This window comes from Lissotriton vulgaris, chromosome 2_2, assembly GCF_964263255.1.
Source record: "Lissotriton vulgaris chromosome 2_2, aLisVul1.2, whole genome shotgun sequence".
Taxonomy (NCBI): Eukaryota; Metazoa; Chordata; class Amphibia; order Caudata; family Salamandridae; genus Lissotriton; species Lissotriton vulgaris.
This window is the reverse complement of record NC_141688.1, coordinates 31,042,498-31,056,012: the sequence shown is the minus strand read 5'-3', so window position 1 is coordinate 31,056,012 and position 13,515 is coordinate 31,042,498. Positions and strand designations below refer to the sequence as shown.

The following is a 13,515-nucleotide window of genomic DNA, read 5'->3' as shown; positions in this document are numbered from 1 at the left end:
CTCGCTAATAAACAACGTTTGGAAATGAAAATAGAATTTGCAAACAACAATTGAAAGAGTGGAGTAATAATTGAATGAAAATATAAAGGAGTGCAAGATAGGAGTGGGTCCTGTGACACAGGAAACGCATGTCAGAGCCTTCTCTGCTTGCCATCTATACATTTGGTGAGTCAAGTGTACAAAAGTATCAACTTGATTATTGTTTTAAGACCTTTGGGGCAGATGTACGATCGTTTTTACGGTTGCAAACAGAAATTTGGCATGTTTGCGAACGCAAAATTGGGTTTGCCCCATGCACAAACCATATTTTGCGAGTCAGTAACCTATTACAGACTCGCAAAATATGGTTTGCGAATCGCTATTAGGAAGAGGCATGCCAAGTGCATTCCTTCCTAATAGTGAGTTTCAATGTAATATATGATTCGATTGGACAGCGGCCAATTGGATAGAATTATTACAAAAATCTACAGAACAGTGTTCAAGCTACCAACTCAAACATCACCGGCCCAAATCAGGCAGGAACTGGGTATCTGCAACCAATCACTTGCCAGAACCATGAGTTTTCTAATGTGCTGTCACAAATTGAGGTAATCGAAGGAAGGCAGCCTAGCTCAACATCTATGGGCCTGTCTTCACACGAACCTATGGCGAGCAAGGCATGAATATTGGGAAAGAGGTTTAAGAACTTTATGCCTGAAAGATCTTTGGAGCATGCAAGTAAGCCAAAATGAATTCAAATGGCTAGCGAAAATAAGTACAAAAAAGCTCTCTTCAGTGGAAGACAAGGCTCGTCTAGCAAAAAGAAGTCACGGATGGATGACCTTGCAATCTTATGTCCAGCTGATCCCACAGCAGTTCCTAACCCTACCAATCACTGCACGAACAAAACTAAGTTTTTTAAAATTGAGAATGGGAGTCATTAACTTGTTGGTCCACGCGCCAAAATGAAAAAGAGATCACGGTCAGGAACACTGTCGACTTTGTGGGAACCACAAAGAAGACCTAATACACATCCTATGCCTCTGTCCAAACCTGCTGAATGAATGACGGTCCCTTTTAAGGAAACTCTGGATTATAAACATGATTAGATCGTGCAGAGCAGCAGTTTTGGCCTGCTTTGATCCTCGGAACACCAAATTAAACTGTGCGCTAGTATGGTTTTTGGATCAAGCAGCAAAAAAACTTGGAACCTCCATCAGCATAACAACTTGGCAAGTTCCATCTGCCACCTTTCTCTATAATGGACTCGAACTTACATTCTCTTTTACATGTATATTTTTGATATATATATATTTTTTTTTAAATCCTGTAACTCGCAAAGGTTTTTTAATCACGCAATAAAGTTTTACTATTTCTAAATATATGATTGTTTTGCGGCCGCATAACACTCACAGTTTACCACCTACTTCCAGTAGGTGGTAAACCACTCGCAAACGGGAAGGGTTCCCCAGGAGACCCCTTTTCCTTTGTGAATGGGTGCGAAAATATTTTTTAGGGGTAGGCAGTGATCCCAGGGACCACTGCCTGCCCTTAAAAAATTAAACTGAACAGTTTCATTTTTCTGTTTTAAATGAATCCCGTTTTTCTTTGAGGAAAACGGGTTGCATTAAAAAAAAAAGACTACTTTATTAAGAAAGCAGTCATAGACATGGTGGTCTGCTGATCCCAGCAGGCCATCATCCCTGGGAGTGCTAGCCATTCCCAATGGGGTCGCAAACAGTATCTGAGACACTGTTCTACATTCACTTTTGCGAGTCGCAAATTGCGAGTCGCAATTCAACGCAATTTGCAACTTACGAAAGTGAATGGTCCTACATCTGGCCCTTTATTTTTCAGCTTAAAATAACAAAACATTGCAGTGGTGAGAGTAACAAGTGCAGTACACAGTGGGTGGAGCATGAGACTGCCCTCCGGAGTACAACTAACAGATACAAATAGAAGCAATATCAAGGCCATCAGGAATGCACAACAGTTGCCCACTGCTGCATCCCAAATGTTCAACACGCACATCCACACCTTTCCCAAAGAGACTGTTCAGCTGAAGAAGTCAGTGCTGGGCCCTCCGAGCCATCAGAACCTCTCCCACCATCATCGCTATTGTCACTTGTCACTGTGGAATCTGGATCCAAGAGCTTGTCACACAAACTCAGCCAGACAATGAGAACCTCCCCCACCATGTCATTATTCGTGCTTAACCTCATGTGGTGCTGTTTAACTAGCGTTCATTCCGTCCCATCCCTGTGCCAGTGAGCCACCTCGGGAGCACACTGTCCCATCCACGTGATAGCCACCCTACGTCTGGCGAGTACTAATGTTAACTGCAAAAATGTAGAATCCATCTTAAAACCTCTGGGCCTCTAGATATTTCCTAACATGCAACAGCGCGGGGTCACAACCATTTGCAGGGAAGTGACTCATGATAGTGCTCCCACCACATGGTGCCAAAAGTTCTGCACAGCCCAGCAAACCCAGGCCAAGTGGAGGAAGCCTGCCCCTGGGTTCCATAGTGAGGGCAACAGTTAGCACAGGCATGAGAGATGCAATTAAAGGTCTTAGAGGGTTTGGTAAGTGCAGTGTAATAAATTATAGTGTATTCGCTTGAATTGAGCATTGCAAGTAGCTTTTTGCATGAGTTCACAAACACGTGCCCAGTCGCCATCTTCTAGACATTGTGTGAGGTCCACGTCCCAGGCTGCACGGGCCCATAGCCGATCACCCATGGCATCTGCCCTCATGGTTTTATGTAGCAAGGAGATCAAAAGCCTGCCTGACCAGCAGTTCAACAGGGTGCCCACATCCCTGGATGCCCTGGGCGCAGCAGGAAGAGTGGGTTAAGTCTGCCTGGCAACCTCCACCAGGCCCGTGTGTTGCAAGAATTGTTCGTGTCCCCAGCAAAAACTCCACCTGAGCATCCCAAAGGTGAACATTTTCTCGTTTGGGTACAAATCTCCCAATATATCACAGCCCCAGTCTCTCCATACCTGGTAGGACATATAAGCCCCCACTTGACGGACCAGTACCATTATTCACACAAGCTACTCCAGATAGAATGGGGCATGACACAAACTGTGGTGACAAAGCACTGCCAAATTTGCACTGTCTGCCGCACTTCATATGGTGTGCCCCAGCCCCCTCCATTAAAATCTCTGGCGAGTGCCCGATTTCAAATAATATGAATCCAGCCAAGGCACCTCCAGGTCGCCGTCACCATAGGGTCTGGTAAGTAACTTGTTTATTGAATTAGAATAAAATAGAATCTTAGGTCTCACAATCTGTGTTATCTGTAAACATTAGTAGTGCTTAGAAACAGGCCAGATAGCAAGTGCTATAATAAAATTCATGACAAAGACCCTCCAAGCAAGATGTGCGATTCACTGAGGTGGGCAAACACCAAGCCTCCACCTCTAGACTTGGGACAGTGGGAAGATTTTAGCCATGGCACGAGGAAGCTTGATCTTTAAACTTGCCTTTGGCACTTTGCCAGAAAATGCTGATTCTGAACACTGTATTAAAGGTCTGGGTAGAATCCACAGCACAGTGGCATTTCTTGGGTAAGAGTAGTCCATTGTTGATCAATAATACATGGAGGTTTTGAGCATTTTATGTTATTGGCTTATGTTGGACTTTGGACTTATTATCAGCCATATGCCTGCATTTTTTTCCTTATTATCCTGAAATGGCATATTTCTTTTTCATGTTATTTAGTTTAACAATATAGATAGTCTGTCGTAGGTTATGTACTATCATTGGTCATCACTGTATATGGACTTGCTTGCTCAACTAAGTGTTTCCTACCTTAACTGTCCTGTTAAGCATAACAGTGCTACTGTTTATTTGATTTTAAAAAATCTGTTTAGGAAAAAAGAGTGGTCCCTAATTTCCTTTTGGAACCACTAACACACCAGTTGTATAATGAGCAAGATGGAAGCTATGGAAAAAGAAGTCATGTATTTTATTAATCTCAGCCTCCACTTGTTGTAAATTGTATGCTCTTTAGTAATCATTTTCTGAATATATTTCTCTACTCTTTTTTTAAACAAAGATAGGAAAATTCTAAATCAAACTAGATAGGGTTGTAACTGTAGGAAAGTTCCCATTTTTGCATGGTTACCCCCTAACTTTTTGCCAGATATCTGATACCAACTTGGCTGAGTGAGCCCTAGGTCCCTGGCAATATAACTGCATTTACAATACCTTACTGCATTCTTGAACAGTATTGCTACTTTTAAAACACTGTAAAATGTACCTTCGCTCAGTAATTCTCTGTTCTAGAATAAAATAACAAAGCAACAACTTGTTGTACAAGCCATTGGTCTGGATTCAGTCTTTGAGTGTGTGACATCATTTCTTGCATGAGTGTGTACAATAAATGCTTAACACAGCCCTCTGATAAGCCACACTGCTCAGCCCAGCTACCACTAAATTAAGAATAAGGTATTAGCTACTTTATCCTCTCTTATACCTTTGGGAACTCACTTTCCTCGGTGAACACTGTACCTCTCTTTGGTACAGGATATACAGAGTCAGCTTCCTACAGTAACCCAATGATCTTTTGATTTTAACCATGGAGAAGAGAACACACAGTATTATATGCCACTAACTCGAATATGGTGTAGTGAGAAAGTCATAAATCTTGAATCAAGGAGCACTGCACTGTTGTGCTGATAATTCTGCTTCACCAAATTGTTTGTTGTGTGTCAAATCAAATTCTTCCTAAGCATTTTCCCCTTAATTGCCATTGTGTGACAGCGGTGGGGAGGCACTAGGTGCTCGAGCCAGGTTTGGCAATAGCTCAGCTCGAGGTTCACTTGGATCCTCAAGCCGGAAACTAGCTGAGCCTTCACATGACTTCTCTCTGTCACTGTAGCTCTAACCTCAGGTGGCAAGAATTAAAGACAAAACATTATTTCTTGATGTAAAACAAGAGATGTTATGTTATGTTATGTTAGGCATTCTTGTATAGCGCTCGAATCAACGTGGGGCATCTCAGTGCTTTACTCAGAGTAACACCAGGTAAGGAACAGCTAGGATGGAGGGAACCTTAATACAGGAATGCCTTTAGATGTTTCCTGAATACTCAGTAAGATGGAATCTCTCGCAGAGATTTTGGGAGGCTATTCTAGTATTTGGGGGCCAGGTAAGAAAAAGCCATGCCCCCTGACCTATGGAGTCTGATACGGGGTAAATAAAGTAACTGACACGAGCTAGACCTCAATGGACGGTTCGGGACATGCTTTTTCAGTTTATTTTGCAAATACATTGGACCCTGACCCTGAAGCGCGTTAAATGTCAGACAACAAACTTTAAAAAAGGATCTTTGTTTTATAGGTAGTCAATGTAGGTTTCTCAACAGTTGCAGCGAGGAGGAGCCCGTCGGCATGTTCAGGACCAGCCTGGCGGAAAGAGATACCCATCTAGTGGTTGAATTGTACAATGTAAAAAACAGAAAACTTGGGGTCAATTCTGGCTTGCCCACTTCACCAGATTGCGTACTTTTGGGGAATTATTATATTTTACTTCGCCCTGTTTTTCTTCCTTATCTCAAAATGAAGGTGTTTGTAAAGATAAGTGGTGTAGGACACCTTCTTTCAGTTAAATTGTAAATAAATGCTTTCCAGTATAACAGCTTCCCGGATGTTAGTGCTCCGCCAAGTAACAGCCACCCAGAACTGCTGTTCAACAGGAGGCCACATGAGGAGGTCAGGAGGACCACAAGTAGCCCCTGGGCCATACTCTGAATACCTCTGGTCAAATTCAAAAACCTGATTGGAAGAGAGACAAGCACATATTGTTTTGCAGGTCTAATTGAAATGATTTTAGCACAATTTCTACTTTGGTTTTACCTAATACAGTCAATTGGTAATTGAACTGAAATTGGAAAAGTATATTTGGTTCAAGATTATTTTTTTATTTAAGAGGTAAGAAGATTAAAGTGCTGGTGACTCCTAACTTTCTTAGCTCCTCTCTGGCCCATGCTGCTTCACTCATTGCGCACTAAACCCGTGGCCACCCCATCAATACACATTTTTTAAACTTGAATCAGTGGGATCACCTCTCCAGCCTGCTCAGGTGTTGAGGTGCCGACACCCCTGCCGTTCTCCAGGTCTACTGCTAGGGATTATGATAATAATTCAACACCGCTGGCTGAAGTTCTTTTCTTTTACCACCAATCTGCACCTGGAGCTTTTTGGCCACACCACCTCCTCTGGTACAAGATACACGTGTCCTGCTCATACTGAGGCGCCTGCGGCCCACCACAGTACCTTTACTCACTAAAGGCCAGTTATATTACCACTTTTTGGGAACGCAAATGGGTAATCGGCCCGTTTGTGATTGCAAAAATAGGCCTGTGCAATGTACTCACCCTATTTTGAAAAGTTGGTAACCATTTACAGACTCGTAAAATAGGGTTTCCGACTCTCTATTTGGAAGGGGCGTGCCAAGGGCATCCCTTCCTAATAGCAAAACGCATTTCTATGTATGATTGTTTTGCAACCGCAATTGCTGTCACAAAACACTGGCAGTTTACCACCAATTTCCCACGGACCACTGCCTACTCTTAATAAATGAAACAGAAACGTTTCACTTTTCTTTTTCAATGCAGCCAGTTTTCCTTTAAGGAAAATGGGCTGAATTTGTAAAAAACCCAGCTTTATTTAAACAGCAGTCACAGGCATGGTGGTCTGCTGACCCCAGCAGGCCACCATCCCTGTGAGTGTTGGCCATTCCCAATCTGATCACAAATTGCAACCTGCCTGATGAATATTAATGAGGCAGGTCATTTGCGACCCCATTGGAAATCGCAAACGGTGTCTGATACACTGTTGTACATTCCATTTTGAGAGTCGCAAAACGACGCAATTTGCGACTCACATAATAGATTGGTTGTACGTCTGTCCCTTAAAACCCTAGCTCTTAGCGATAACTATATCGCCACAGCCATCCTCTTGGAGGCGCTGCCAGTGCCCCATTCCCCAGCCTCTGCCTGCTCACACCTACCTAGATATGTAAAAGGCTTTTAAGAAAGGCCTGAAAGAACATTACTGTGAGCTGCTTTTTTTCCTTTTGTGTATGTTGCAATCCTATTGATTAGATGAATGAATGATCAGAGAGGTTCACTCCCTCGCTGTGCTCTCTACACACAGTCTGTACTCACTATTTTGCTCACTCGAGGTACAATATTCATGGAGAAATTGTTACTAATGGACTACTTTTTGAGGGACAACCTTTCTCCTTAATACACCCTCCCTAGCATTTGTGGTGAAACCTGTGGCAAGTCAGAATCGTTTTAAGGAGATATTTCCCATCATGCACCTCAAGTAACATACTGTCCTGATGTCACAGTTTAGTCACACTCTACATGGAGGCTGTTCACCATCATCTGTAGTGATGCAACAGTCACTGGAAGCATGCTGTGCTCTTGTCTATAGAGAGATATCTTTAAGCTCCATATTCAAGCCACTCCCAGGAGAACTCTGGGTCAAAGCTATTTCATTTCACATCCTAGCAAAATATATTTGCCCCTTGTATGAATAGGTAGATCCTTGGCATTGCCGATGCATGATCCAAATAGTCTAATTTTGTAACTTCTTTTTTCACAGACTAAAGCGTGAGAAGATGGCAGCCATGAAGAGCTCCAGTGCCAGGCAAAGCCAGGAGCGTCTGGACACAGCCACAGAGGAGGACAGCCTGGGGGACTCTCCCAGGGCCAGGTAACAAAACAGGACAGCAGCTGGCAGGGAGGAGGCCCAACATACAGCAACATCAGACTCCTCATAGAGGACAACTTCTAAAACAGGCAGAATAGAGCAGGATACAAAGACAACCCACCTGCAGAAAATCAACATGAAGAGCTTCCTAGAGGGGGAAAGAGGGCAGGGTATAATTACCTTAAAGAGGAGATAGTGCAAGGCACAATAACCCAACAGAAGAGAGCAGGAAGAGCAAAGAGCAGGGAACCTAAACTGGCAAGGGGGAGAGAGGGAGGAACAGCAACCCTACAACGGAAAGGAGCAGGGCACACAGGCCCAACAGAGGGGCGATGTCGGCTACAGAGGTGATGGATCAGAGAAGAGTACTACTTCATTTGTTGAAAACGTAAGTGTAATTGCCCAAAGTTGTACTTAGGAGCCCGCTGTGGTGCTGCCGAATGTATGGGTCTAGTCTGGAAGCCAGTTTAAGCCCCTTTCTTTCACCACCCAACATTTTTTCCTCTCTCTTTATTACAAGTTCTTTTTCTTCGTCACTGCTTTCTCCCTATGTAACGGTTTTCCAATCTTTCCCTTACTCCTTTTTTCTCCCTTTTTTGCCTTTCTCTTGCTTGCTCTATTATTATTATTATTATTTGCACTTATAAGGCGCACAGCTACCCAAAAAGGGTTTCCTGGTGCCATGACACAGCACAGAAGAAAAAGGTGGAAAAGTACGCAGGATCGTTCACGTTATTGATCGATCAGCCAGGTTTTGATGTTTTTCCTGAACCTGGCAAAGTTTTCTTCTTTGCGAATGAATGGGGGGAGAGCATTCCAAAGCTTGGGTCCTAGCTGGGCAAAGGATTTTCCTCCCATTCTTGCAAGTTTGTACCTCTGCACACAGAAGTTTGCTGCTGATTGTGACCGTAAACTGCGTTTGAGAGTGTAGGAATGGGCTAAAGCTTGCAGGTATTTAGGTGCCGTACCTGCCTTTATTTTAAACATGTAATTGAGGGCCTTAAATCTAATCCGGTTCTCTACTCTGAGCCAGTGCAAGTCATGAAGGCCTTTTGACACACTGGTAGTATTAGGAATTCTGCATAGCAGCCTAGCAGCAGAGTTCTGAACAAGTTGCAGCCGCCGTACTACAGCTTTGTTTGAGCCAAGGTACAAGATGTTTCCATAATAAAGCCTAGATGTAATGAGGGCGTTGACCACTGTTATTTGGGTGGAGGTGGGCAGCATCCACAGAATTTTCTTAAGCCATTTTATGATTATAAAGCAGAGGCCAGCAACTTTGTTTGCCTGTTGTTTCATGAAAGGGAGCTGGTCAGTCTGAGGATGAATAACAAGTGCCTTCCTGTAAAAAAGAGTGCAGCAGCCCAGTACCGGCAACCACTGACACAGATTAGACCAGTGCTTAATTTGTAAAAATTGAGTGCCATGCCCTGGTCAGTATATACTTCATCCATTGCCCCTGCCCGCACCACCAATGCCAGAACCAACATAACTACAAGACATCACACACTACAAGTGTAACAATTCAGCCTTTTGAGGGACCCACAGCTATAAGAATGGCTTGGGCAGCAACTATTAGTCATTTTTAATGGATATTGAATTAATAAACAACTGTTGTTGTGTTCATCTCTAATTTCGACAAACAGTGCCACAATGTGGCAGACTGTCATAAGTGCTGTTGTTGACAATTAAGTACCAGTGCTGAGCACTAGAAACCACTGGCTCAAATTCAGCACTAGATTAGACACTGGGGAAGAGTCAGGTCATGTGCAGGGGGGACAGTGGGACACATAGACAGTGACAAAGGCAACAGGTTTTTGCTCAGCCCTGTAAGACTGTAGAAACCAGATAAAAGATGTCTCCCTACAGACTTAGGAGTTCATGGAATACCATAACCCAAAAAGGTGGGCTGGGCGAATGAGCAAAGTACAGTCATCCTACAAATCCCCAGCCGTCATGACAGGGTACAGAAAAGGGTACAATAAAGTCTACTCAAGCCATTAACAAAGGATTGGGAAGAGGCTGTTCCCCTAAATATCGAATCAGCAATATTGAAGGCCCAGAAAATCGAGAATAGTATATCAACAATGAAATATCCAAAGGTAAGTAAGTCTAGATTTCCTATACCTAACTCCACGTGTATGTGCCTACACAGTACATACATCTTCAAGGCATGTAGATGTGGAGGTAGGAAGATAACTCGATATTTCCCTAATTACGCTTACCTGTGGATATTTTGTTCCTTAATTTCCTGTCCTCAATATTAGTATGCCACGATGTTGTTGGTACCACGCAGTCTTCCTCATGCTGCCTAGAGTCTTTTTACGTCTGGCTTCACGGTGCTGCTGGCTACAGACTCACAGTTACCAATTCTTTAACATACACAATACATAAAGTAAACTTTGACTTAGCCTAGAGGAGTAGCATTTTCTTGCCTTGTGTTATTGCCGGTTTGGTGTATCACTCCATCTTCCAGGAAGTGTTTCTGTTGTAATGCACAATGGACTATGTTACAGCTGAAACGTATACTCAATCTTCATATTGTTTGTCACATTTAAAAATGTATTTCTTATACACAATCTAGACAGAAAGCCATCCTTTTGTACTACCTTTTTTCCAACTGGGATTGCTTTAATGTGGAAAAACAGCATTTGTGCATGTAATGCTTCTAAATAGCATTTGTGGATGCCAGTATTGACATGCATTGACACATTAAACGGAGACCTGTTGGTTTTGGCAATGCTTGTTATACATTTATGAGTCAACCAGTCTAAATGACATTATTAGGGGCCTCTCACGACATTTTGCATTATATCGTCAGAGAGAAGAGGGCACAACATCATAAAACATGAACAATCTGCAAAGGGAAGAAAGCAGACCACAGCCACTCGGGAGGAGAGCAGGGTGCAAGGAGCAACTCACTCCTCTATAATTGGAAGAGAGGATGACAAAGCCCCTGGAATCACAAAGAAAAGCAGTCATAGACAGTCTACATTTTGTGGGAGTATGATTAAGGACCATATGTTGTGACATACGTGACGACTGGGATTTAGGCGCTTTAATATGACGCCATGGCGAAGGTAATCATATCCATGTTGACACAGTGTTGTGCAATGTGAAGAACACTTGAAAAAATATTAACATACTCGTCCGATATAAACATTTTGGAACTTGTGAGTAAATACGTAATTAAACTTTGACAGTGAGTGGTTGGAAGCCAGCCTATTTATAGATAGAATTGTACAATAGTGCGCTAGGAGTTCCTGCTTTAGACAGCAGGGGGAGCAAGACACCCTTGAAATGCTTTGTTTAGCTGGTTGCTGTCTTTAATTTTCCGGCCGTGTCATGCCCTCATACTAGAAGGAGGCATGCACTCGCTTTCAGCGGGATTGTTTACATCTCCTATTTCAGTGTTAACGGCCCCGAATGCTAAAAGTTCACTCGAAAGTAAACGCGTTGCTGAAAAGTAAGAGGTGTCTTTTCATTGACCTCGCAAATATGAAAGGGTTGTGTAGAATGTTTTAATCAGGCCCTCGCATTTTCTGTTTCTCTGTTGTTTTGCCTTTCCTTATATCCGGAATCCCCTCCTCTACATTGCTTAGCTCGCCTGTGTGTCCTTTCTGCTTTGCCTGGGTTCCTTCCCGCTCTTCTCCCCACCTGAGCCTGTTGTCTGTCCACTATTGTTTGTCTTCTTTTTTTGTTGTTGTTGTTGCAGTTTTGCTGTCCCCCCACACAGACACACACACACACACTCTATTGTATATCCTCTTTTCTCCACGGCTGCATTAGCGTTATCGAGTCTATTATTAACCAGAACACGTGTCACCTCGTCCGGTGTGGCTTTTGTGGACGGTTCAGGTGACACGTGTTGAGGGAATGCGATACAAGTGCATAAACAGTATGTACCTTATTTATGAGAAATGACGCATCGCTGCGTGAAAGCAGCGATGCGTCACTTCTTAGTGTGCACTCCTTGCGACATACCTGATGCGTCATATTTAAAGTATGACGCATCCTGTCGCAAGAAGTTACAGATACATCAGTATTTCTGACGTATCTGTATGGCGCAAAAGTGACGCATTGCTGGAGTGTGTCACAAAAGTGACGCAACGCCAGCAATGCATCCTTTCACATGGGGCAAGTCCCATGTGAAAGGGCCTGCATCAGTCTTACGCCTGCTGTGAGGCAGGCGCAAGATTTTGACGCAACGGCGTCCTAGGAGTGACGCAGTGAAATCTCATAGATTTCACTGCGCCACTTCTACAAGGCTTTTTGCGGGGGAACGCCCCACTGCATACATTATACCTGACGCAAGTATAATGTAGCGCAGGGGTTCACAAAGTGACGCATCTGCTTAGATGCGTCACTTTGTAAATAGTGCGCCACAGGAGGCATGTTTTACGCCGCCGATGCGTCACAAAAAGGGACGCATCGGAAGCGCAAAACTGACGCAAGGATGAGGCCCTATATTTCTCTGAAGCGCTTTGTTTTTTTTTTCTCCACTGACGCTTCTTGGTCTTTGTATAGTGCACAACATGCTATTGGTATGGCTTCGCGGCTCCCCAGTAGTCCGGGTGTGACTTTCCAAGCAGATCCAAGCTTTTCATCGCCGACCACGCTCTGACTTGGTTTGTGTAGACTGGTGCTCAGTGGGGAAGATGGGAAAGTGCGTCTGGTCAGTAAATGTGTCTATTTTGATGGGTGAAGTCATCTGAGTGGCAGGTGTGCCCATTGCCTGGCAGACGAGAGATGTATGTCTGAAAGGTATCTGGTGGTACCCTCTGCTCTTTACTGGCGTAACAGCCTAATAGCCACAGACTTGGATAGTGCGGGATGTTTCTTTGCAGTTTATGTGAGTGTGTTCTTCAGTAGGATTGTGTGTGTTGTGTCACCAGCAAAGTAAAACACATTTGTAGAGCACATAAGTGCTGCACCGGATCATGGATGGAGGTGTAAAACTTTGTTATATGTGTTTTGTCTGATTACAGAAGCATGCTTCTGACAGCGTGGTGAGACCCACCTCCATGGCAAAGGGGTGTGTGTGTGTGTGTGCAGTGTTCTATCTAACATGTCCTGTTGGATGTTATATGTGTGATGCATGATGTTTAGCAGTGATTTGTGCTGTTGTGAGAACTGTGTTACTTTGCTCAAATGGGAGAGCGTATCATCCAGTTACTACACAAGTTAAAGGACCATGTGCTACTTTACCAGCTCCTTCGCAGTGCGGGCTAACATTCCACTATTGGAAAAAATATTGTTATTGATTTTACAACAGCCAACATAGACAACCACAGTTGTTCCAGTATGTGTCTGGTAACAATTACACCTCATAATCAATGCCATTTTACATATTCCTCCTCGAACCCACTTGTCGTCTCTTCCCCTCCTTACCCACCCTTTAGACACTGATTGTGTTGCAACCCTTCCCCGCAATGGAGTCACCTACTGCCCCATGAATCGTTGCCAGGGCAACCAAACCTTCTCTCATTTTTTCGGGCAACCCCTCCCCTCCTAGACTTGTTTCTCCGCCAACATGGACCAGTAAATGTCGTTGATCCATGTTTTGATGTCTACGGGTTAATGCGCTCCCAAACCCCTTGCTATATTCCTTTTTTCTACAATGAGCACCACCTATAGAAGGAGCTTGGTGTATTCAGATGTGCTATTGTTTCCCTTTATGTTGAGTACCATTGTTTTGGCCTAGCGCCCTATTTTCCTCCTCGTCGCTGCGAGTAGTCCACCTCCGCCCAGAAATGCTGGATTTCCCCACAAGACAGATCGTGTGTATTAAGTCCCCCAGTTTGTC

General features: G+C 43.7%; 1 protein-coding gene across 1 annotated transcript in view; it reads left to right on the top strand.

Annotated features, from left to right (window-relative positions):
• The first annotated feature begins 7,605 nt into the window (after positions 1-7,605).
• GRAMD2A (GRAM domain containing 2A) overlaps positions 7,606-13,515 on the top strand; it is a 124,160-nt gene continuing 118,250 nt past the window's right edge. Inside the window, exon 1 of the mRNA XM_086959856.1 lies at positions 7,606-7,712. Coding sequence (XP_086815982.1) covers positions 7,618-7,712 — 95 coding nt within the window. The 5' untranslated portion in view covers positions 7,606-7,617. The remainder of the gene's footprint in view (positions 7,713-13,515) is intronic.